We start from the raw sequence: 26,483 nt of genomic DNA on the forward strand, positions 1-26,483 counted from the left end.
GATTTTGGTGAGGTTAACGTGGGTAGAAAAGATCATGGTTTTGGATTGGGGCCGATCTGAGATGGTGGTGATCCTGAGTCTTGAAGACCGGGAGGGAGGAAGAACATTGAAGAGGATGTGGAAGTTGGTTCCACAGGTAGGGAAAAAAGAGGAACAAATGGGTGGAGGTGAGCAGTGATCCTGGATTTAGGTCATTTCACGAGAAGGGACTTGATGGTGCCTGTGAGTCCTGCAGAAACTTGAGGGGATTGGGGTGGAGGTGTAAGGAAAGAGTCGAGGGTGCAAGACCAGAAAGGAGGCGGTGGAAGACAGAGAGACCACTGACCTGTCTGCAATGGCGAAGAGATAGGCCCATAGACTCAACTTCATTGTGAGAGATTCTGTAATGATCTTAAAGGCTTGGTTTCCATGGCGTCAAGCTGAGAAAGATGTGATCAGGCAGGGGAGCCAGCTCAGTGGGGAGAGCAGTACTCCATCAAGCTGTGGATGAAGGCCTTGTAGGTGGATAGTTCATGTGTGCCAAGGAAGGACTTTGTATGACGGAGGATGCTCAGTTGGCGGCTGGTTTTGGAGGCCAACTTTGAAATGTGGTTTGGAAGTGCTAACCAAGATGGCGCCGGCCACGTGACATCGAGCTCACGGCGGCTACACTTTTGACGGGTTATGAGCATTCTAATTTTTTTTCAGTTCAGTGGTTTAATGTCGTCCTGAGGATTCGAGGGGTTTAAACAACAACAATTACTGCAGGAAGATATTTCGGTTGGATGTCGTCTCCAGGATGGGAGAGGTTTAAACACAAATGTAAATATAATTGGATCACTGGTTTACTGAAAAAAACTGGTCACCTGCCGCCATCTTGGTACTCACCACAACATGAAAAAGTCCTACTTTAAAAAAAAAATCTGTTTATTAAACCTGCTTTTGGTACTCACCACTGTGGTGAATTGAAGGTCGTGACGCGCGATCACATGTCGCGCGGCTCGTGCACGGGATAGATAAAGCCAAGATTCCGCGCGGTCGGGGGGATTGTCCCTGGGGCATTGTCATTTACGGCGGCGGTCCACTTGGTGCTCGTTGAATGGTGAGAATTGAGAGTGTACCGGACTCCGTGCTTATGCTGATTTATTTTGCGGTGATCTACTGCACATGTATACATTGCTACATATGTACTCCTAGCTGCACCTGTATCCCCTGATGTGCCCGTAGAAGCGGCTTCAATCAAGTGGAATAAAGCCTACACTCCGAAGGTTTTTCCCTCGCTTTCATTACAATTTATTCCACTTGATTCCCTCGGCTCTCTCAACCAACGATGGACAAGATCTACAAACCGGAGAGGTTCGATGCAGACCCAAACGCGACTGACTCGGAGATGAAATGGTCGCATTGGTTCCGTTCCTTCTCACACTATCTGACCATCATCGAAGAGGGAGCCGACAAATTGACCGCCCTTTTGAATCATGTCTCGCCCAGTGTATTCAGGCTCTTCTCGGAGTGTGACACTTACGATGCAGCGATCGACGTGCTGCAGGCGCTCTACGTGAAGCGCAAGAATGAGGTGTACATACGACATCTTCTCAACACACGCAGGCAAGCAGCCGGGGAGACAATCGATCAGTTCCTGCAAGCTCTGAGGCAGTTGGGAAAAGACTGCAGTTTCCGGGCCGTAACCTCCGAGGAACACCGAGATGAAGCGACCAGAGAGGCGTTCATCCAAGGGCTCAGGTCAGCCCCCATACGGCAACGCTTACTGGAGAAAGCGCAACCCACTCTTGAAAAGGTAGCCGACCAGGCTCGAGCAATGGATATGGCACAGCAGCAATCTGAGTCATATGGGACACCGATGCTGCTAATGAACGCCGCTACGGTGGGAACTCAAGGAACCCCTCAGGGCACCCCTGACACTGAGGATGGAGAAAAACCCGAGGAATCGGATACCCAGACCTCGTCAAACTCCTCAGCAACTACTTCGGTTGGTAAATGCTTCTTTTGTGGGTATAAAAGACACCTCCGCAACAAATGCCTCGCCAGAGATGCCACATGCATGAATTGTGACAAGACATGATATGCAAATCTACTCTAAGGAGAAATAAACCCACTTCTGCGGCTCTCTACTCACAAAAGGCACTAACTGCAGCCTCACCGGGGAATCTATCCAAGGCTATCATCAACGTACGAATTAACGGGCATATGGCTGAGGCTCTGATTGATACCGGTAGCTCTGAAAGTTTCGTCAACAGCTCACTAGCGAAGGGCAGGAAATGGAAGATCCACCCGACAGACAATACGGTATGCATGGCCGCCACATCACTACAGTCCCGCGTACGAGGGTACTGCAATGTTGAATTGGACGTAAAAGGGTACACGCATCGGGATGTAAGGGTACTGGTGCTTCGTGATTTGTGCGCAGACGTAATTCTGGGTCATAATGTCCTCAAGCAGCACACGAGCGTCGAAATACCCTTTGGATGAAGCAAACCTTGTCTAATTCTAAATGCTCTGACCACCGCAGAGGTAACGTCCCCCCAGCTGTTTGCTAACTTGTCGCCGGTCTGTAAACCGATAGCGATCAAATCGCGACGATATACCACTGCTGATATGAACTTCATCACTTCTGAGACCAAGCGATTACTGGAAGAAGGTATTATAGAACCGAGCGATTCACCATGGCGCGCGCAGGTGTTGGTGACCACCAACCAGAACCATAAGAAACGAATGGTTGTCGATTACTCTCAAACGGTCAATCGTTTCACCCAACTCGATGCCTACCCTTTGCTGCGCATAGACGAGATGGTCGAACGCGTGGCCAATTATAAAATATTCAGCACCATCGATTTGCGAAGCGCCTATCATCAAATTCCCATCCGAGAGGAAGACAAACCTTACACCGCGTTCCAGGCAGGTAGACGCCTCTATCAATTCAGGAGGATTCCGTTCGGTGTCACGAATGGAGTGGCTTGCTTCCAACGAGTTATGGACGACATCATCTCGGATGAAAACCTCAAAGACACTTTTGTTTACCTGGACAATGTCACGGTGTGCGGTAAAGATCGGGGGGAATATGATATAAATCTGGACAGATTCTTGAGCATTGCTAGAAAATATAATCTGACCCTCAACTACGAGAAATGCGTATTCTCGGCAAGGTCAATTGACCTTCTCGGCTACACAATAGCCGACGGCACGATTAAGCCCGATCCTGAACGATTGCGCCCACTTCGTGAACTACCCCCACCTCAGGACCCGCAGACAATGCGTCGGGTGATCGGGATGTTCGCTTACTATGCAAGAGGGATCCCCCAATACTCCGAGAAAATACATCCCCTAGTGCATTGCAAAAACTTCCCACCAGATGCCGCTGTTGTAAAAGCTTTCCACAGCCTCAAAGATGATATCAGTAATTCCGTGGTATTATCGATCGACAGCTCGGTGCCCTTCGTGGTGGAAACGGACGCTTCCGATCACGCGATAGCTGCTACGCTCAATCAGTCCGGACGACCCGTCGCGTTCTTCTCGAGAACTCTCTCTGGAAGCGAGCAGAGACACTCGGCGATAGAGAAGGAAGCGTACGCTATCGTTGAAGCCCTACGTAAATGGAGACACTATTTACTGGGAAACCACTTCACACTCGTCACGGACCAGCGATCCGTTGCATTCATGTTTGATGGGAAAAATAACGGGAAAATTAAGAATGAAAAAATAATGAGATGGCGGATAGACCTAGCTTGCTATCGTTACGACATTGTTTACCGGCCCGGGAGGGAAAACCCTGCTGCAGATACCTTCTCTCGGGTCTACTGTTCGGCGACAATCAGTCGGGCTTTGCAAGACCTCCATGTGTCTCTGTGCCACCCGGGGGTAACCAGAATGGCACATTTCGTGCGCAGACAAAACCTTCCCTATTCTATCGAAGATGTTAAACAAATGAATGCTTCATGCCCTGTTTGTGCTGAACTAAAACCCAGATTCTATGGCGCGGCATCTGGCAGGTTGATCAAGGCCACTTCTCCCTTCGAGAGACTAAATATCGACTTCAAAGGGCCCCTGCCAACCGAGACAGACAACAGATACATATTCACTGTTGTTGATGAATACTCAAGGTTCCCTTTCGCATTTCCGTGCTCGGATATGACCTCAGGCACTGTCGTGAAATGTCTGTCTGACCTCTTCGCTATGTTTGGGAGACCTTCGTACATACATTCAGACAGAGGGCCGTGTTTCATGTCGGCCGGGCTAAAACAGTTCCTATTAGAGCACGGCATCGCAACTAGTCGAACGACGGGTTACAACCCACAGGGTAATGGGCAGGTGGAACGATATCATGGAGTAATTTGGAAAGCCGTAACTCTGGCGTTGAAATCAAGAGGACTGGGCCCCGAGCAGTGGGAGGTTACCCTTCTCGACGCTCTGAATTCCATACGCTCTTTGCTCTGCACGTCCACCAATGCTACTCCTCACGAACGAATGTTTACTCACCAACGACGTAATGTTGACGGCCAATCGGTGCCCAACTGGCTAACCCATCCCTGAACAGTGTTCATGAAACACCCGGTATGACAAAGCAAGTATGAACCCATGGTGGAGGAGGTCGAACTCATCGATGCTAATCCAGAGTATGCTCATGTCAGACTTCCTGATGGCAGGGAGACCACTGTGTCGGTTCGCCATTTGGCTCCCTCAGGTACTCCTCCCGCAGGTACACCACCATCTGGTACTCCTCCCTCTGACATCCCCTCCCCAGGTGTTCCCCCCCCCCAGTAACTCCACCCGGGAATGGTGGCGACGGAGCTGCCGCGTTCCACCCGAGAGCGATCGGGGAGTCATCTCCGGCACGAGTCGAGGCTCACCAAGAGGATCGGAAGCCTCTCTCAAGTGAAACCGCCATTTACTCCCGAAGAGGTCGACGGATAAAACCCCCTCGCCGACTCGATCTGTAAAGGGGATTATCGGCATCCTCGATGCTCATGCTCCTATATGCTCGTTACATCCTATATCGATGCTCATTACCATGCTCCTACAACTCAAAAGAATCCTCACTGCTTGGAATGTATGCTTCTGTAGTTTAAATAGATCGCGCTGCTTGAAATGTATACTCCTGTAGCGCTGAGGTAATCATGGTGCGTTAGTTGGGCCTCCAGTTACATTTTAAAGACGGGGAGAATGTGGTGAATTGAGGGACGTGACGCGTGATCACGTGTCACGCGGCTCGTGCACGGGATAGATAAAACCGAGATTCCGCACGGTCGGGGGGATTGTCCCTGGGACATTGTCGTTTACGGCGGCGGATCACTTGGTGCTCGTTGAATGGTGAGAATTGAGAGTATGCCGGACTCCGTGCTTATACTGATTTATTTTGCGGTGATCGACTGCACATGTATACATTGCTACACATGTACTCCTAGCTGCACCTGTATTCCCTGATGTGCCCGTCGAAGCGGCTTCAATCAAGTGGAATAAAGCCTACACTCTGAAGGTTTTTCCCTCGCTTTCATTACAACCACAAAATAAAAAAACCCTATAAAAATAAAAACTTACAGTCTACTTAAAAACATGAAAATCTTTGATTTTTATCCACGTTGTTGCCGATTGAACTTCCGGTCGTAAGGGAGTCCCAAGATGGCGGCCGCGTGGCCTCATCAGCAAACGCACTCTTATGGGCTCGTAATTCCTCCATATTATCGAGCCTATTGTGTTCAAACAATACCAACAATTATCGTGAAGAGGACGTCCGATGTCATTGCGAGGAATCTGGGACCCGAAACAGCCATAACATCGAAATCATTAAAAAAAATAACAATTACCGCAGGAAAAGGTTTGTGAACTCCATGGTGGCAGAGCATTAAACAACAACCGGAACCGGAAGTACTTCTGTTCGTCATGGCTGCTGGCGTTGTGTCTTGTGGTGAGTCTCAATTGTATCTCCTTTTATAAACATTGTAATGAAACTCGTACTCTTAATGCGTTCATTCTTTTGAACCTCGACGTTGGGAGTCCACGACAAGACTCGGCTCGGAGTAGATGAGAAAGGAGAGAGGGATTTATACATGAGAAAGGAGCTGGTTTAACCAGGGGATATGTATATGATCGAAATGTTGAACATAATGAAGGGTATCGACAATGAGTTCAGAAGAGTTCACCCGCTCCCTCCCCGACCCCATCTGTACCCACCCCATCCGTACCCACTAAGATTGGGTCTGTGGCCTGAGACGGATTTGTTTGGTCCTAGTGTTGGTGTAGCACAGGCATGATGGGCTGAATGGCCTCCTGCATCCCAATGTTCCTTGTTCACACACCTGAGTCCAAAAGGATATCTTAAATAAATAAACAAGACCAGCAGGAGTTAAGGAATTTCAATATACTAGTGTGTGGCCGTACGTGCAAAAAAAATAATAATAATAATAAATAAATAAAAAGAATTGTGACGTCAATTATGACGTCATCGCACCATGTCCTGTCGTTGGATTGGTAAATAAATGGCCATAACTTGGGAACCACTTGTCCGATTAATATCAAACCTTGAAAAAGCACATACTCAGGTCCCCAGCGATATACCTGGCAAGTTTCATTGAGATCGGACCAGTGGTTGTCGAGAAACAGCGGTCGCAGACAGACAGACAGACAGACACACAGAGATTACTGGAATTATAGATAGATAAGCCACGGCTGAGAGCATTGGGTGTGCTGAAGTTGTGATGGAGCTGTGAACGTGCTGATTTGGTGCAGGGGTTGAAGACGATGCATAGTTTTGATCACGTGAACACAGACTACACGACTACCCAAGACCGACTGGGGGCCCATCTGCTTGCATTTGTTTGTGGACGTTGAGTAGTTCACTCAAGAGGAGTCCAGGTATCACCGGCTACCTGCACAAATTCCAAATCCACGTCCTGAAGTGCGTGCAGGTAGCAAGTGATCCGGTCTTCTTGGACATATTCTTTTACACCAGGTTAAACCGCTTTCTGTATCTTCTTCTTGCGTATGGCAGCTTGGCTGCCGGGTAGCTATCATTTTGTTGGGGCACGACTATGCCGCTGATGCTGTGCCCCTACACCAGTGCACTGGTACTCATTTCGCCGACCTCGGAAGGATGGCAGGCTGAGTCAACCCCACATGGTGTTAATTGAGCAGCCAACAGGGCTCGAACTCAGGACCCTAAGATCCCAAACCAGCCACCCTAACCGCTAAGCCAACACCAGACTTACGCTTACTATATGAGTGTGTGGTTGTTGTGTGGACAGCACCTCCCTCACAGATTTATGCAGCCAAGGTGTTCGCACGTTGGCTGCAACAGGTATTTACTCTCTTCTCCGAAAAGCACACAATTTCGATGAAACTTGACGACAACCGTCATTACTCATGATGCACCAAAGGTTGTTCACAGCATTGTTGTTACCTCCATCACCGAAGGTGGGCGGATGTTATAGTTTCACCCTTGTTTGTCTGTCTGTTTGGCCGTGAGCAGGGTATCTCAAAAAGTTATTTACTGATTTGGACGGAACTTGGTGGACGGGTTGGTTGTGCGACGAGGATGAAAAAGTGATTCTTCACCATTTGAAAAAGTGATTCTTCACCATTGAGAGATGGGGCCCAAATTATATACAGCAGAATATCTCAAAAGGTTGTGCATGGATTATGACAAAACTTGGTGGATAAGTTGGTTCGGTGACAAGAACAACCCGATTAGATTTTTGATTCAGGTCCGGATCCAGATCCAGACTATCAGTGGAATACCAAACTTAAACTGAGCAGCCTGTCGGAGGTACGCGCTCGACCGAGTGCCGTTGTAGTTATATATGCAATTTGGTTAAGTTTTTGAAATCCTCGAATTTCTCCTCGTCCAACTGCTCCTACTCTTCCTCCTTCCATCCATCACTTCCCTTTACTCCTATTTATTCCCATATTCCTTTATTTTCTCTCACCATTCTTCTCATACTCCCTTATTATTACCATACTTGCTCTCTCCCATCATCTCGCTTTCCCTTATATGACTCAATTTGATACTTCCCTGCCCTTGATTCTAAGTAATGCAGACACTTCTACCACCACCATTCGTGTGATAACATGTGGTTCCTGGTTGCATAATTTTCTGGGGGCATGGCTGTGCCACTGATGCAATGCCCTCTGTTACCAGAACACTGGTGCTCATTTCGCCGAACTCGTAAGGATGACGGGCTGAGTCAACCCCACCTGGTGTCAATTTAACGGCTGACAGTGGCTCGAACTCAGATTTCTAAGATCTGAATTCGGCGAACACCAGGCTTGACCCTTCTAATGCTATATAATCGTGTTGAGGAGGATGATCACGATGCACCAACATTGGTTTACCTTCGTGTTCCTGTCTGAGCACAATTTTCAAAGCAGTTGTTCTCAGGGAGCAAGCTGGATTTGGATCAACTTGCAGTACTTGTGGCCATCTCGTATCGATGCCAAATACCAATGAAAGTTGAGAGCAGGAGTGGCTTTTACGGACTTGTGTAAGGCATATGAGACCGTTATGGTGGGATGTGCCACTACTCGGCGTCTCTTTTAAGAGACACCTTGTCTTTTTTTAATCCCCTTGTCTCTTTTACGTGCATTGCTCAGCGACTGTACTTTGTGTGTTAATCTCTGAACGAAACAATTATTCTTTCAATGTGTGGTCCGTGAGAAAAGTTGTTCGACTGAAGGAATGGGTGGTTGAACTTGCTGTGTCTCTGATGTTTACTTGTGCAGGATTGGCGGTTCCGGAATGGGTCAAGTTCTTCGAGGGTGCTGGGATTCCTCCTGGACCTTCGGCAAATTACGCTTTAACCTTTGTGGATAACAGGTATGTTTTTTTTTTTGTTTTACGTGCATGTTTGTTGACTTTTTTATTTTTGTTTTTTAATTCTTTGAATATTTATTTGTTTATTTTTGGAGGATTAAGTCAAGTAAATGAGATGAGTGTTGGAGGGCTCATGCAGCCGCCCCGAGATGTCTTTTGTTAATGAATTGGGTACTGGTTCCAGTTTTGATGGAATACGTCCTTTTCCGAAGGGAAATGACGGCATTTATAAAGTCTACCAAATGTCACCCTCCAAATCTGGCATCTCGTAACCCCCCACTCGTGACGTAACAAGTGTTGGTCCAAAACGGGTTTGAGCGAGCCGAGCGATTGCCACGTCGATGGTAGCAGCACCGTTCGCTCGGTGCACATTGAGGACGATGGCTTAGAATTTGAGTGTGACAGTGTAAATAACAATTGTGCTGTTGAGGCGGTAATCCAACCACACCGCCTCGAACCGGATGCCAGTGATGACAGGACAAAGACGGAAATTCCGATTTGTAGAACTCCGACGGCAACATCAAAGATTATTCTCATTTACAAGCATATTCACGTAGATAGCTTGTAAGTGGGCTACATTTTCTTTTGAACAAATAACAGTATATATTGCGAACCACGGTGTCTTGTGCGTTTGTCTGTCTCCCGTTTACGCCGGCTGCTTCCCACGCCGTTTCAAAAGCTGTGCTTGCAGGCAAAGCTCAACATTTACTTTCAATTGACTGGAGAGCAGGCATGAATAATGCCGATGCCAAATTTCATTTCGCAACCAGGATATTCTACACTCGAGACAAATTGAACTTCCACTGCCCGATGTTGCACCGCCATTTTGCCGTGGGTGGTATAAGTAGCTGGATACTTTGAGACCTGGTAGGTCTTCGCTCTATCTCCTGAAACTTACCCACGTGTGGAGATTTCATCAACTTCATTTCGAATACAAAGCAGATGTGGATGGGCTTTGCATTATGAAATGCTTTGTCATTTGAATGATGACCTGTGTTTAATTGTGATTTTGCTGCAGGATCAATAAGTCAATGCTGTTAGACCTGACGAGAGAGGTACTGCATGAAATGGGTATATCAGTGGTGGGAGATGTGATCGCAATCATCAAGCATGCCAAGGTGGTTCATCAGCTGGTAAGCACTTCACATTAATGATCCTCATAATTGATTTCCGATTAGACGAGGGTACATGCACTATTGTCAGACCTTTGGTTTGACTCAGCTGTGGATTGTTGACTAACGGCTTTGGTCCATTTCTGTCTGCTGTAGTATCATGGTGTGCTGTTTTTTTTTTTTTTTCTATTCCCAATTTAAGTCTTGAACTAATTGGAGGAGAAACAAAGAACATTGGAAGTTTTTGCAAGTTAATGCTTGCCTTGCTTTTATGAATGCAGTGGAATCAAAGGAATTTGCACTTGTGAAAGAAACGTTATTATCTCTGCCACCAAAGGTGGATGGAGGTTATGTTTTCACCCCTGTCTGTTTGTCTGTCTGTGAACAGGATATCTCAAAAAGTGGACGGATTCGGATGAAATTTTGTGGTCAGGTTGGGGGTGTGAGACGGACGAAATTATTAGATTTTGGTGACGATCCCAATCCAGATCTGGATACTAAAACTTTAAGTCATTCTTCACCATTGAGAGATGGGACTAAAAACGACATATGACACGATATCTCAATAAGTCGTGGACGAGTTTTGACAAAACTCAGTGGACGAGTTGGTTCGGTGGCATGAACAAGCCGATTAGATTTTGGTTGAGGTCCAGATGCAGCCGCCATCTTGTGACATCACTTTTCTCTTCCCAATCAGTGGGTAAATTAAGGAGAAAATTTCCCAACCATTCCCCCACCACATGGGATGCCAACCCGTAGGGTTTATCGTTACTGTATCCTCTAAATGCTGAGCTGTAAGCGAGAAAGCAGCACGTTCCATTTTGAAAGCCTTTGGTGTGATTCTGCCGGGGTTCGAACCTCCGACCCTCCAGACCCAGAGTGTACACCCTCACCATCATGCTACCAGCTGGGATAAACACAACATTGACCACCACTCAGCCAGTGCATATACCCATCGTGATCTTTATTCCTTCCATTTTGATAACTAGGCAGCACCTGTATTAAGCTCTAACCTTTTATTTTTGATACAATATTTATTGTACAAAGCCATGTCTACCACACCTCATCATATTCAACAAAATGCATGTTTATTTAATAAATATCGGTTTTAAAAGACAAATTTTCATCAATGGCAATTCCACGGTAACAGAGGTTACATTTTGACCACTCTAAGTTCACAAACTCAGTTCCAGAGCTATCGAACATTCATTTAAACTTGTGAACTTTCGGTTCTTGCATACTTGGCCCGAGGCCGAGTGGATGACTTTAAAATATGGATTCGATGCAATGTCATCTGTACAGGACAGTCCATTATTCCTTGGTAAGGCCGAGGTCACATTTGCCACGGCGGCAGTGGGGTCTCCAAAATCTGTGGCCACTAGCAATTATACGGCGGCCGCAGTATTTCCACGGTCACACAATGTAGCAGTCACGTATGTTTTTATTTTTCGGGTAGCCGCACGGCATATTCATAAATCGTGGAGACTGAAAACGTGGGGGTGCCGTACGGTCTTTGATTTGATGCCGCACAGTGACCTTAGGATGTCGCTGCGGCAGCCATAGAATTTTGAAGGCAGACGCAAGGTGCCCGCAAGGCGACCGCAGGGGGGCTGCAGTGGGGCCCGAAGGCGAACGTGCAGCCAGCCAGACGGACGGTAACGAGTGGGTATATATACCAGTTCTTTTTTTTACTGAAATAAAAATATAACAGTATATATAACTGAATATACTATAACTATAATATACCGTGGTGCCCCCAGAATCCGAACGCCCCATTGTTTGAACAAATTGGAATCCGAACAATTTTTTTCGAGAAAATTTTGCCCTAAAAACCGAATACATAAAAAAAAAAACGAACACAACGTGGCGTTCATGTTTATTCACGTGTCTCCCCCACCTGTTCGAGCCGCATCTTCGCGCTTTGTTCATTCAGTTCGTCGGTGGAAGTCCTCGTGAAAGCATCTCTCGTGTGTCGATCGATACTTTAAAGGCCTCAGTCACATTTGCTCTACGGCGAGGATACGGCGGCCGTACGCCCTCTGAATTGACAGAAACATGCGGCGGCCGCAGAGAAACTGAGGTGGCCTCAAGGTGGCCCTACACCATATGGCTATATTTTACAGGCCGTAAGGTCGCCGTGGAATTATAACGCGGAGTTATAACTTTTTTCATTTCTACGTTCGCCGTAGAAATTCGACAAGCCGAAACAAAAAAAACTGGTACCAAAAAAAAAAAAATTAACCCATTCATTACCGTCCGTCTGGTTGCAAGTTCGGCTTAGGGTCCCCCTGCGGTCGCCTTGCGTCTGCCTTGAAAATTCTATGGCCGCTGCAGAACGCCCTAAGGTCACCATGCGACATCAAATCGAAGACCGTATGGCACCCCCACGTTTTCGGTCTCCACAATTTATAAATGCGCCGTGCAGCTCCCCGAAAAATAAAAACATGTGTGACTGCTACATTGTGTGACCGTGGAAATACTGCGGCCGCCGTATAATTGCTAGTGGCCATACATTTTGTGGACCCTCCGGCCGCCGAGCCAAATGTGACTTAGGCCTTACCTCGTGTTTTCACCTTCATTTGTGGTTTGTTTTTTTAATCATCTTGTGGTTTAATTAATAACAAAAAAGCAATCCGATCACGTGATGTGACGGACTGTCGGGCAAGGATTGAATTTCACAGCAAAACCGGTTGTAATTTGGAACATCCATGATTACGTCAGCCCGATGCGTTTGATGAAAGTGATTGTGGTTCTGCGGGCATAATGTTTGATGAGCTGCCCTGGGGGCAGCGCTCTCGCAGTGTGCGCGAGCGATCGGAACCCAGGCCGGAGCACGAGCCTGTGTGGACTTTTGGATTGGTGATTGTACCAGTTTACATACAATACACCGCCACCGAAGGTCATTTACTCATCTTATTTTACCTTAAACATGGGGAATTTCAGTTTACAGTGTCTTGAAAGTGGGTTTTCTTGGGGTCCACGAACGGATTAATTCACTCCATTATTTCTTATTGGGAAAATATTTTTGGAATCCGAACTTTTTGCAATCCGAACAGCCTCCTGGAACGAATTAAATTGGGATTCTGGGGACACCACTGTGTATAGGCAAACACCTATACTCCGATCTCTAGCGGTAGCGCACGGTCGACGCAGACTGCCACGGAAGCCGTACGTAGGTGCACGGCGGGCGTAGGGAAACCGTGTGTCGACCCTGCGTTGCCCGCAGGTAGTCACACAGACCGCAAGGCCACCATACGGCGACCGTGGAAATAGTGCGGCCGCCGTAATTTTTTGGGGGTTGGGAAAATTCATTTTTCATTGAGAAGAGCTTACCGCAGCCACACGAATAACGCAAGCCCACTGTACGCCCTACGTATGGTCGACGTGGAACACAACTACGTCATAGCTTGGCTTGTCGAATTGCTATGGCGAACGTAGAAATTTTAAAAAGTTATAACTCCGTGCTATAATTCCAGGGCGCCCCTACGGCCTGTAAAATATAGCCAAACGGCGTAGGGCCTCCCTGAGGCCACCTCAGTTTCTCTGCGGCCGCCGCACGTTTCTGTCAATTCAGAGGGCATACGGCCGCCATGTCCTCGCCGTAGAGCAAATGTGACCTAGGCCTAACCGACGTTGCATGACATGTACGTGACAAAATTCCACTCGTAGGTTTAAATTCATTTTGGCCTCAAACGTTTTCCTCGAATCTCAGTTTCTGTTCATAAAGTACATGTCATGTTACAGTGAATACGTGCAGATAATGAGTGAAATTTTATTCTTAACCAGTAACAATACGTAAAAAATACAGTCAACCCTTAAATATCGTGGGTTTGAATATCATAGTTTTGAGCTGAGCTGTAACGGTTATCTCGCTTTTGTTGTTTCTCGTTCATCGTTAATAATGGGAATGGCGCCAAAGTGTAAAAAGATAGACAAAAGTTATTGTTTTCATTCATTTATTCACTAGTTATGGAGCTGCAGAACGACTTAAAAAAGAAACGCATCACACATCGACAGACGACAAAGGAAAACTATTTAAGAGATCAATAGGGAGAGGAATGGTGGGGGAAGGGGGGCAAGTTTAATCACTTCTGAACATTTAATCTGCTTCAACAGAGCAAGAGACTTGATCACAAAGCCGATTTATATTTATTTTACATGTTTATTTCAATTGTGATGTGTTTATTTTTAGCTGCTGCCAACCTTCTTCTATATTTTCTTGAAGCCCAGGAACCTAACCCCCTTATTCCCATAGGAAATTGATTTCAACTATCGCGGTTTTGAATATCGCAGCATTTTCCACGAAGGTAACCCCAGGCAATATTTTAGGGTTTACGGAACTCGGTAACCAATGTTCTCATTGTACTGCCAGACATACATGCAGTGTACAAAGGCATGAGCAAATTGATTCAGGTTTTCTTCTCTGCACAGATACATTGACGAGTTTCAATGCAACTTGGTGAAATATCGCGCACCAGGCATCGAAAGCACCGATAACACAGGCGATAAATGAAAAAGTCTAATTTCAACCTGAACAAATTCAATTTGAATTTGATTCACTGGAGTTCAGCAGTTTACAATCAGTGGAAATTGGAGAACTTGTAGCATTCCTGGGAGTTGACCATAATTGGGGCAACCAGCGTTTTCACAACCTTGTCCTTTATGTGACAGATTTTGTCTTTGTGACCAGGCTACTTCCTGTAGTGACCAGCGCTTACCGTGATGGACACCTCCTCGTGCCCCTGTGCAGCTTTTGCCTCTCCAGAAAAGAGTTCTCTATCGTACTGCACACAACACACCAGTTGTTGATCTGAATGTTATTGTGAACTCTGAAATCAGCACCAGTTCCAACCGACTCCAGAAGTTGCAGATATGTCGTATCGTTGGCCAATGTAAAGGTGACAACTTTACCATCAATTACCTCAAGATGATGCATATGAGAAATTCCACAGACAACAACAGCAGCAGCATAAGCAAAATCTCTTTCAAAGTCCAGAGACTTGTTCCATTGATCGATTTCAGATTGAGGCATCTCGATTACCTCCACATCCATAACCAAGATGGCTGCTTCCACAAACATTTATGCTTCCTGGACTGTATTGCTCTGTAAACTTGCCATTTCATAGTGCCACCTATCTTGTCAACTTGGAATTTGCCATGTGAGGTTGCAAAGAAACTCTCTCAAATGGTGATGTTGTGCTCCGCTTCAAGTGAAGGAATGGCTACTGTTATTTTGCTGCTCTCGATTTGCAGTGCTGGTCAATCCGACCACAGAGAGACCACTTTGACAGTAGGAGGAATGGCTTCCAGCACCTGGTCATTGTTAGCCAGTAAAGTCTCGATGACATGAGTCTGATTGTCTGACACAATCACCTTGGGATGCAGAGTACTGAATACCATAACACTGAGCTCTTTATCCAAGTCAGACGACTATGTGTTGTGAAATCAAATGCTTAAGGAGATGGAAATCACAAAAACCATTAATTGCATACGTTATTGGCACGGATGAATGAGGATTTAAATCAGCATTCAGATGACATAATCTCGATGGATCTCCAGGAAACATGAAACCGGAAGTGGAATCAAGTACATTATAGATCCTGTTGATACCAAGAGTGGTGCTATCTAATAGCAATGATCAGAACTACCAAGCAAGAGTCATGGATATAGAAGGTATTTATTTTAAGATGTAGTGGGAACTGCAGTTCACGCAGATATTACGTCCCTCATATTTTGCTCACGAACATTACATGGTAGCTGACATCATGTTTAGAGGCTCTCTGAACACAATAACAATTAACAATAAAAAGTTACGGAAATGATTGCTCAAATATAAATATTGTAACAAACTTCTCATAAAGGAAATGTATCATATGAGAAGCTGTCCTCAACTCCTTGCCACTCTCTTGCTGCAGTAAAAAGACAACGTATCGGTAACCGTTGCGACAAAAAAAAAATGCAACTGATTTCTTGTACAAATTCTGGCCATAATGCTTTCACGTACATTCTTCCAACTGCCTTGGTAGAACCATAGATGTTCCGTGATCGTGGAATAACAGATGGAATTCATGGAATCGGTGACTTGAAATGTAAAACTGAATCCGACATGGAAAAAAAATGGAATGTCGTAAATTCCAGAAAAAGTCAAAATTAGGTTGAATTCGAAATAATGTGTGTGAGTGCCCCCCCCCCCCACAGACTTAATTCCTACAATGCAATTATGAAGATTTGTTAAAGAAATTCACCGAAATTCCATGCACCAGGTTTTCTGTCGATACACGGAGCTCAAGCACAGCCATTGGTTCCACTCGCGCCAATCGCAGCTGCTTCGGACGGGTGTCGCTGTGAATCGCTGTCTTCATTGCTCGCACGAAGTATTGAATAAAATCCATCCAACAATCTCTGGCGAGTCCAGTCCACGTGAAATTCTATTTTGAAAGTCGCCCCACTTTATTGGTAATTTGGTGAAAATACGATTGCCAGCAAAAACAAAATGTTGATCATCGCACACATACAGGCAACTTTTCGAGAAACTTTATTATTATTTTTATGAAACCCTTTAAAAACCCTTGAAATACAGATGTTATCAACAAATTCTCTTAAACTATATGGCCAAAAATAATGATCAAAAACATGAAAAAAAACAAAAACATTTCATTTCTGATCAGGATTTGTTTTGGGATCCTCACCAAAATCTAATCACTGCATCCTTGTCACACACCAAACCTGTCCACCAAGTTTCGTCCGAATCCATCCATAACCTCTTGAGATATCCTGCTCACAGAGAAAACAGGGGTGCAAACATAAGCTCCGTCCACCTTTGGCGGCAGAGGTAATAAACTCTGGTGTGTTTACATGAGTATAAGTACTAACATATCTGTGTACTTCCTTTGTCGGTGAGCAGACATGGACATCATAGTTAAGATTCGTTTAGTTTAAAGTGCCACGTCACATGGATCCAATTTCCACATTTTTCCCACTTGCCGTTGATAATTCTATTATTCCCCACGATTGTTTCACCCTGATGGCACAATGCACCGCCCAGGATAGGACTGGAAGAATTTAGACTTGAGGAAAATTGTAATTTTTCCAAAGAAAGTGTGCAATTAATACTTATTTTCCATTGATAACACAAAATGGAATTTTGGGGTTTTTTGGCGGTTTTTTTTGTAAACGTAGAAGGTACTCTTTTGAAACGGAAAATCATTGGCTCGACTTTGGTTATGAATGTTCATTCATTCATTACCAACTAATTCATTACCGAATGTTCATTCATTACCAACTAATCAATTGAAAATAGGTGGGCCATGGAAGAGGATATATATTCCTGCCCTTTGTGGCCTTTATTATCTTGTGAATATGAGGACATCATAAAGCAAGGCCCAGTGATAAAATAGAGGTGTCAAGAGTGATCAACGAATTGGTTAAAACCCAACTGGTGTAGTTAGGGCTGACAGGATGGTCTAAAGGTACGCACACTCGCCTCTAAGCTGTCTACCCTGGGTTTGAATCCAGACCCAACTACAAACCGTCATCCCAGTGTTTCACAGTGATTCATCAATGTGGGTGCTGTCCCTCCGATGCACGTTAAACTCGACGTCCTGTCTGCCGGCATTAGTTGATGGACATTAAAGATCCCAAGGTGTTCTTCGTGAAGAGTAGGCGAGCAATCGCCGGCACCCTGAACAAATTCCAAATTCCCACCCTAACCTTGCATTTCCCCTGTCCCAAGGGAATGAAGTGAAAAAGGGTCAACCACAACGGGGTCAACTACACCCCTTAGATGGACGTGTGTATTAGTAGTAGTTGTAGTAGTAGTAGTAGTGAAAATAGCTTTGCTGCTGCCTTGTGTGGTTATTGCAGGAAGTTGGAAAAGCCGTTGGGGTGCAAGGGTTGTACAGCGATTTGATGCCAAAGCCAACTCCACTGAAGCGAAGTCCTCACGCCGGTATGGTTCCACCAATTGAGTTATTGGAGTAGTATGCTGATAATTCCACACCACATTCATCTTTATCACGTTTTAAGTTATCCTCCGGTGACATGATGTTACGTTCTAATGTTTCTCTGAAAGAAATGAATGTGCCAAGTTTAGTTTGGTGATCCTTCAATAATTTACTGCACACTTAAATGTAACTTTGACAAAGTTTATGACAGTACTTCTGTCTTTCTTTGTGAAAAAGTTTTCAAAGATTTCAATGTACATCAATATTTGTGGAAAATATAATTCAACAACAGAGGTGCAAAGTCATTGTCTTGATAATCAACAGAGAAATGGGCAGACGTAGCATTAACAGATGAATAAACTCAGTGGGATGAGCAACTATTTTGAATCGTTCTGAGGTACGACTTGGAATTCCGATAGCCATCACCAAATGAGGAGTCGTGTGGACAGTGCTGTTACATTGACGAAGTGAGGCAATTTTACCGGCCATGAAAAAAAAAAAGGAGATGAGTTGATGTCAGTGGAAAGCTTGGAGTTGTGAATTCTGACCATGAGTAGGAATAGATATCACCTGTGGCTGATCGAAACTAGAAAGGGTCAGATTTCTAAGAATCAGGCCAGATGAGAGCTGCTTGAAAACCAAAGCTTCACGAAGCATTCTGTAGTTTAAGGCTTTGGACTTGACGGCATTGAGCAGCTCCAGGATTGAGATGCAAGGACGATGGCCAACGATGGAGAAGCATGTTTTATTTTAATGGTATCTTCTCTGGAGTGCATTGAGGAAAAAAAGAAAAGAGCAAAATTCCGAAATTGTCATCGAAAGCAAAAGCAGAATCAGCCTTTTGAGACCAGCTTGGAATATGCGTTTAGGAATGGACAAAGTTGAAGCTGATAGCGAGATGAAATCCAGAAACTCGAGTTCCATAAGTGATTGATCACAGAACGAAAAAGTTCCATTTTGTGGCAACACATACCTCGCTTAACGCTGCCCCGTCGAAGGGTGATGCGTTATGGAGCTCTTTGCCGTGGAGAAATTTTTTGCTTAAAAAAAAAAGAAGAAAATCGATAACACGCAACGCTCGCTGAGTGAACACACCCGCCACCATTGTTTGTACTGTACAACACACTCTGTACTGTACTGTATTGCATTTTATAATTGTTTACTGTATGGACTGTATTATTATTGTTTGTACTGTATGCACCCATCTTAGTATTTTCTTCCTTTGGTAAGAGGGTGGGTGAAATTGGAATTATCTGAGCTATATAACCACAATGTTTCATATATATATATATATATATATTGTTACGGTTCTCCGAACCGTATGCATACAAACATACAGTTGTCCCAAAGTTAGTTATGCCATTAAGTATATGTGCAGATAGAACCCCTCCTTGTGTGTAGTGGGAAAGCAAATGGGGGTGCGTTGTGATGGCTTTTAGTTAGGTTTATAAATCATTTCTCCCATTTTATTTTGAACCACAGTACCTTCCTCTCGCTTTCCGAGGCAAAATCTTTGTGCAGTACCTTTTTGGCAAATCCAGACACGAGTGGAGTGGGCGGGCTTCCCGGCATGGCTGAAACTCCGCCCAGAAAGGGCGGACCCATGGAAGCCCCGTCCAATCAGGGACGACAGTGACGTCAGCTTCACCAAGGCCCCTCCCCGCTGAGGGAGATCTATAAATTATGAAGCAACCCTGAGAGCGAAGAGCGTTGGAGTGAGACGGTTCGTCGGCTGGTAGCGAAAGAAAGGAGGAAGGTCGTAGAGTGGTTGCGCTGTTTGGAGGTCGTTCGTTTTGAGTGTGAGAGAGCTGGGAAGACCTCAACCCGACCTTGACCGGATCTCTCGTTGGGTCGTCTGCAGCCCTGATCCCCCCGCCTCGGACTCCGCTCCACTCGACCCGGGCTCCTTCGCAGACACGGTCTCCACGTGTGTGGCCGTGAAACGAGCCGCACGACATTGGCAGGTGCCGCACCACGGAGCATTGCCCAATATTGCCCAATCAAGATGTGCAAAGTTGGTAGAAACCGATCCAAACAGACTCACAGCTGTAATTGCTGTCAAAGGTGCTTCCACCAAGTATTAACTTAGGGGGGTGTACACTTATCCAACCAAGATATTCTAGTTTTGCATTTTTAATTAATTTTCTTAAATTTGTAGAATTTGTTCTTCACTCGGAAGTTGTGGGTTACGATGTGTAAATAAAGGTGAAAAAAAGTCTGATTTACTGCAATTTAATTGCAGGCGATAAGGCAACAAAAGGTGAAAATTTTTGAAAAGGGGGTGTGGACTTTCAAGAGGCACTCTATATAACATGCATCAAAAAGTGGTTTAAATTCAATAAGTGATCCTTGCCATTCACAGTTATGTTCAAAATGGTATTTCATGCATCCCATCGTTTGCTAGCAATTAATATACCCACACATGTGAAAGGAAATATCATTTCTGTTGTGAAGATGTTTTATTTACTATTGCCTTTTATTAGTATCGAAAATACATGTCTTGAACATTTTATTAGTTGTATCGTAATCTGGTTTAGTCATAATTACATGGACAATGGACATGACCAAATGACATATGCAGCTCGTATAGAGGACATATAAGGAAACTTTGATTGTGTTGTGAAAGCTCTAAATATTATTTGATTAAAATAGAAAAAACTTACTGTAACATTTGTGAAGCTAATGCATCCGAATGGTGGGTTGGAGGTTATCTTTTTCTGGCATTCATTTTTTGGGGGGCGTCCTCGCGGTCATACCTGTAAAGTTTCACCTCAATCTGTTCAGCCCTTTCAGAGATTTTTTTATTGTTTTTTAATGTTTAAAATAAATAAATAAATAAATATGGCTGCTGAACCACGTGACCTCTGACATCATCAGTTATTTCCTGTCGACCAATTTATCCCGAGATGACCCTCAATTTTTATACAGATCGGATACAATGTTCTACATGCCTGGTGTTTGCTTAATGGTTAGGGTTGTGGGCTTGGGATTCTTGGGTCCTGAGTTCAAATCCTGCTTTGCTGTTGAATTAATACCAGATGGGGTTGACTCAGCCTGTCATCCTTCAGAGGTTGGCAAAATGAGTACGAGCTTGCTGTACTGGGATGATCGAGCCATTCGAGTATCCTGCGTCAGAGTGGTGACCCATCCAGAACTGTGCCCAATACCCCGGGGAGACTGCTTTGGTAGCACTGACACTCTGTGCAGAGTATGGTCACAATGGAAGTTTTTTTGGACTGTGTTCTACGTATCAAATTTTGACCGAGATGTCACTTCACAATGTGGAGTACTTGCCACGTGCCAAGTTTCAATTTTTCCATGGAGCAATTTCAGAGATACAGAGGTCCAATGTTTTCCTTTTTTCCAACATGGCTGCCACACCATGTGACTTATGATGTCATAATTGTCATTATAAAATTATACAGGTGCAGTCGCTCCTATGATGAAAATTGTCGATCCAATAAGCGGTTGCAGAGAAAATGAATTTAAAAGGGAATAAACCCGAAAAATGCTCACGGAATAATAATAAGAAAAACAATTTAAAAAAGAAACGGAAGAAATACAACAGGTTACTCAGCCTGAAAGGCTTGGTACCCGAATAACATGTACCTCCCCTGGCAGCTCCCGCAAGGAGCAGGTGCTTCTAGTATAAGTAATGGTATAATGACTCCTTTTAGCACATTTTCGATAAGCGCAGCCTTCTCCAGGAAGGTATCCTGAGGGCTGAGAGTGGTGGTGGTGGTGGTGGTAGTAGTAGCAATAGTAGTAACAACACCAACAACAAAAAAATTGTGTGTGTCACACTCAGGGGGGAAATTGGTTAACATCATGTGGATTGTTGTCATGACCTTTTGTAATCCCTTCTTAAGGAATGGCTTGCCTCGTGTTGCCGCCATTTTGTCGCACGAACATTCTGATTAATTTGGACTCCCTGGAGAGTCAAATAGTTTAAACTTTATTTCATAAACAGCGTGGTAATAGCCTTGCCGGTTCAGTCTTATGAGAAATAGTGTTGGACTGGTTGTGGTCGTGGGGCCACGTGGCTCTGGCAATGCCGAAAAAATGGCTCGTCACGCGACGTGAAGCCTTAAATATTTTACGCCCTTAAAAGCATAATGCTGTTCACACGTACCAAGGAGGTCTGAGCCTCGATGTCATTGGACCTTCAATCCAAACTGTTGAAATATCGATGCAAAATGTGTGGCGTATGCACGTGTGCACCGGCCCACACTATCACATGAGGTGGAATAGTCTGTGTCAAATTATTAATCATTGCAAACATAATTTATTCGTAATTGCTTTTTTTTCCCCCCTGTGCTATTATTCAAATCGACATTTGTCTGGATGATTATTCATTTTAACAAGAGGTCTATGTAATACATGACTGAGATTCACCTGGGCATTTTCACCTTGATTCATGACCATTATGCTTTTGTGTGGTGTTGCCTTAATGGTTAGGGTGGTTGGCTTGGGATCCTAGGTTCCTTAGTTCAAATCCCGCTCAGCTGGTGAGTTAATACCAGGTGGGGTTAACTCGGCCTGTCATCTTTCTGAGGTCGGCAAAATGAGTGCCAGCTTGCTGGTATACTGTGTCGAAGTGGCGACCCATCCAGGGTTGTGCCCAATAGCCAAGGAGACTGCTTAGGCAGCCCCAATACTCTGCACAGAGTATGGTCCCAATCGATAGATGCTTTTGTGGTCAAAAGATGCTTTTGGTCATCGATAGATGCTTTTGTGCTTTTCTAAGCCTGTTTGTAATGAAGGAAATAGTTAAACGCTGAGAATTCTTGCCTAAGATTCAACAATGGAGCTCCGAGGTCCTTTTGTCTTCGGCTGTGAGCTGTCTTTTACGAGGAAGTTGCATAAATCAAGGAATATAAAGTTTGAGTGAATTGTCATAAATTAATATTAGTTGGCGCGGGTTGTGTTGAACTTGCAGTCGCCTCCAGGATGATCACCAGCAGCCTCCCTCGCGATGCTCCACCATGCAGTGCAATCGACACAACCGTGTCCAGCTTTTCGGATCAGTTGACCTTTGGCCGATTGAGGGTGAAGCCAGAGGAACGGCAGGTGTCTGTCACGGTGTCAAATACACTGGGGAAAAGGCTCGAACCAGGTGAATGATGTGAAATAGGCAACGTAGACAGAAAGGGAGGGGAGGGACGTGGTATGTACATACATTATCATTGCCTTCTGTGCAGGAAATTTATCAAACAGGAAGGCCCTACCCTACCCCTTCACTGAAAGGGAAGTTTTTTGTTTTTATTTTTAATATCTTTCTCCTGCCTTGTCTTTGTGAGATTAGTTTTGGGAAGAGTTATTGTTGCAGCTCAGGTGTTTTGGCACAAATGTACTCTTAGAGCATTGGTATGTAGGAAAGGACTTGGTTATAACTCACAAACTCATTTAACACTAAATTAATTCAGGATGCAATAACTGAGCACGATTGTCGATGACGGAATGACATCTTTGGTGTGCGATGGAAAAGTGTCTTACGAGGTGGACAGCACAGCATTCGAAGAAGTACCAGTGAAGAAGAACAGGCGTGTCACGGCAGAGACTGAGGGCAAGTATGTGGTGAACATGCCAAAGGGAATCACGGCAAAAACAAAGAAACTCATGGAGCAGCAGAAAATCCAGAGTAAGTGCTACCACGTTTGGGGTTGTGTTTTTACAGTCATTGGGTGGAGTGGTTCGCCGATCAAATATAAAGTTGTGTTGCTAGTCCCTTTGTCTGATGCTTTTGTCCTCAAAGCTTTATTGATATTGTGTTTTTAAAATTGAGAATATGCAGTAAAAAAAAATTCATTTCTCAATGTGGTACAAGGCTGTTTATTAACTGTTTGACATCTCCACTGTGTTGGACTTGCAGGCAAAGTGCTCCAGCGGAATTCAGTATTTGATCGCTTAGGTGCAGAATGTAAGCCTGACACCACGACTGGAAATAAGGTAAGATTCGATGACTCGTCAAATTCTTCTTTCTTGAGTCTCTTTGACGACTAAAGAATGCCTATTTATGATGATGTCTTAAAAAAAAAATCTCACTTTTCCTGGAAGGTGAAGGCAAGATAGACCTTAGGTTTCAATATTTGTGTTGAGGTGGAGTGCACCACAAGGGACATTACATATTTTCACATGACCCTGACCTGGACAAGTTCAAGTCAGCCTTCAATAACAACATTGTTCCCATTACACTGATAAGTCTCTCTGTCTCTTTCCAAAAAGACCATCTGGCAACCACCCCCTCCCTCCCCAAGCCTCCCATCCACTTCATCAACAATCATCTTGAGGAAGTTCAGTCACTCAAACTCCTGAGTTTTCACTATCTGCCATGATCTTTCTTGGGCAAACCACATTTCAAAGTTGACCTCCAAAGCCAGTCGCAGACTGGGCAACCTCCGTCGTGCAAACTCCTTCCTTGGCATACCTTAGCTCATCACCACATACAAAGCTTTCATCTGCAGCCTGATGGTGTACTGCTCTCCCCTCTAGGGTGGTGCTCCTGCCTCACACCTAGTTCGGCTTCATGCTGTGGAAACCAAAGCTTTTAGGATCATTGGTATCTCCCATGATGAAGCTGAGTCTGAGTCTCTCACTTTCTCACTGCAGGCAGGTCGGTGGTCTTTCTGTCTTTTACAGTTTCCTCTCCGGCCTTCCCCCCTGCTCTGTACCCCCTATATTTCCTCACGGTGCTCAAGGTCCACCAAAAATCCCCTTCTCGTAAGATTACCAAAATCATGAATTGTTGCTCACCTTCACTCTTTCATTTCTCTTTTTTCCCCACCTTTGGATCAAACTCCCACACACTCTTCAATCCCACTCTTCTCTCCAAGTCTTCAAAACAGCTGTTCACCACAATCTCTTATCTTCCCCCACCCCAAACCCACCTTCAAATTCCCTGTTTTCCTTCCTGAAAGTCCCGATCGTACCATCTTGTATACCCCGTGTTCCCCGCCCCATCCCTCTCCCTTCCACAGATCTCCTCATGTCTGTTCTCCACTGTTTTGTGCTTCCCTCTCCCACCCCTCTTGTCTCCTGCTCTCCTTGTTACATGTTCTGTGTGTTAGCTCCTATACGAGCATCGACAATGATTACAAAAAAAGAAAATCCCCTTTCCAAAGCCATTATCTTTTCTACACCCATTAAACCATCCCCACCTCACCCGTAATTTTACTTGTGTATCCGTCTTGTTCACCCCTTGCGTTCTTCCATTCTCATCATTACCTTCATCCCTTGTTTGTACGTGTACCTTCTCCCTCCACCCGAACAGCATTTCCCCCTTTCTCCTGCTGTTCCTTTTGTTATGTTGCGTCTTGATCTCTTCTGTGTCTTAGCTCTTCCACGAGCCCAGACCATGAATAATAAATACAAAAAGAAAAAAAACAAATCTATGGGGATAAGACGGACCCTTTGCACACCTTACACTTGTCGACTGGCTCTCAAGTCTTAACTGTAACCGGGACCCTACCCCCGTGCTCCATTCCCCTACTGCTCTTTATACATTTGCAGTACCAGTGTTTCCCTATGGGGCGGTGATGTTACTCGTGGCACGTATTTACAGGTAGCACTTTCCCGAACTTTCCCAAGTTGCCCAAAGCAGTTGCAAGACCAGAAAGGAGGTGGTAGAAGACTGAGACCACCGAGCTGTCTGCGATGGCAGCGTTATAGACCATAGACTTAAGATTCAACCTCAATATTTGGATCAACTCCTGGCAACAAGAGCAGGAACAACTGGCAGATTACCCACTTCCTGAAGATCATGATGAGCCAACTGGGTTTTCTCTTGTTTCCTGTTTTTTCAAAAGCTTCAAAGCCAAATCCTTAACATCTCTGCCTTCAGCTGGATTTGAACCCATATCTTCTCTGTTGCCAGTTCAGGGTTATCACGGCTCAATCACCACTGCCTCTGCTATCTGCTCTTACTGAATGGGAAACTAACGTATCAGGATTCTCAAATAAATAACTAAATGTATGATTGGTGGAAGAATCTGAAAAACGAGAACAAAAAAAAAATTATAATGTTTTGCAAAAAAAAAAGAGTCGGAGGATTTACCAGTATCTGAGAGTATCTATCAAGGAGGTGAGGAAGTGCATTTGGTGGATGTAAAGAAGCAGCTAGGAAAGTGAGGAGAAGACAAAGCTCCAAGGGAGGGACAGATAATATGCATTCACGTGTAGTGAGGGAGCTGGGGGAGTAGACTCGCATGATGTCAACAGATATCTTTAACATTTCATTGGAATTAAACGAGGCACCAGGGGATTGGAGAGTAGCAAATATAACATCGTTATTTAAGGATCCAGAGAAAAATTGGGGAACTATAGACCTGTTAGTTTAACTTCATTTGTAAGGGAAGGTGTTGAAGATGTTAATTTGGAATCGTATGGGGAACCATTTAAATAAATACAAAACTAATTCAAGGTAGTCAGCATGGGTTTACCAAAGGTAGTTCCTGTCGAACAAATATTTCAGAGTTCTATGAAGCAGTGTCTGATTGGGTGCATGATGGAAAGGCAGTGGACATAGTATATCTAGACTTTAAGAAGGCATTTGATAAGGTTGTTATCCACATATCCACATCGGAGGTTGTTAGCCAAAGTGAGGGCTTGTGGAGTGGCTGGTCAGGTAGC

At 44.7% G+C, this 26,483-nt stretch overlaps 1 protein-coding gene across 1 annotated transcript in view; it reads left to right on the forward strand.

The window, feature by feature from the left end:
* The first annotated feature begins 5,763 nt into the window (after window positions 1-5,763).
* Window positions 5,764-26,483, forward strand: part of C7H19orf47 (chromosome 7 C19orf47 homolog) — a 29,302-nt gene continuing 8,582 nt past the window's right edge. The window contains exons 1-7 of the mRNA XM_085889786.1: window positions 5,764-5,899; window positions 8,710-8,803; window positions 9,819-9,933; window positions 17,776-17,860; window positions 22,795-22,971; window positions 23,344-23,496; window positions 23,728-23,804. Of these exons, the coding sequence (XP_085745912.1) occupies window positions 5,875-5,899; window positions 8,710-8,803; window positions 9,819-9,933; window positions 17,776-17,860; window positions 22,795-22,971; window positions 23,344-23,496; window positions 23,728-23,804 (726 nt within the window). The 5' untranslated portion in view covers window positions 5,764-5,874. The remainder of the gene's footprint in view (window positions 5,900-8,709; window positions 8,804-9,818; window positions 9,934-17,775; window positions 17,861-22,794; window positions 22,972-23,343; window positions 23,497-23,727; window positions 23,805-26,483) is intronic.

The sequence above is a fragment of the Eptatretus burgeri genome, chromosome 7, assembly GCF_056783735.1.
Source record: "Eptatretus burgeri isolate ZD-2024b chromosome 7, Ebu_testis_v1, whole genome shotgun sequence".
NCBI lineage: Eukaryota > Metazoa > Chordata > Myxini > Myxiniformes > Myxinidae > Eptatretus > Eptatretus burgeri.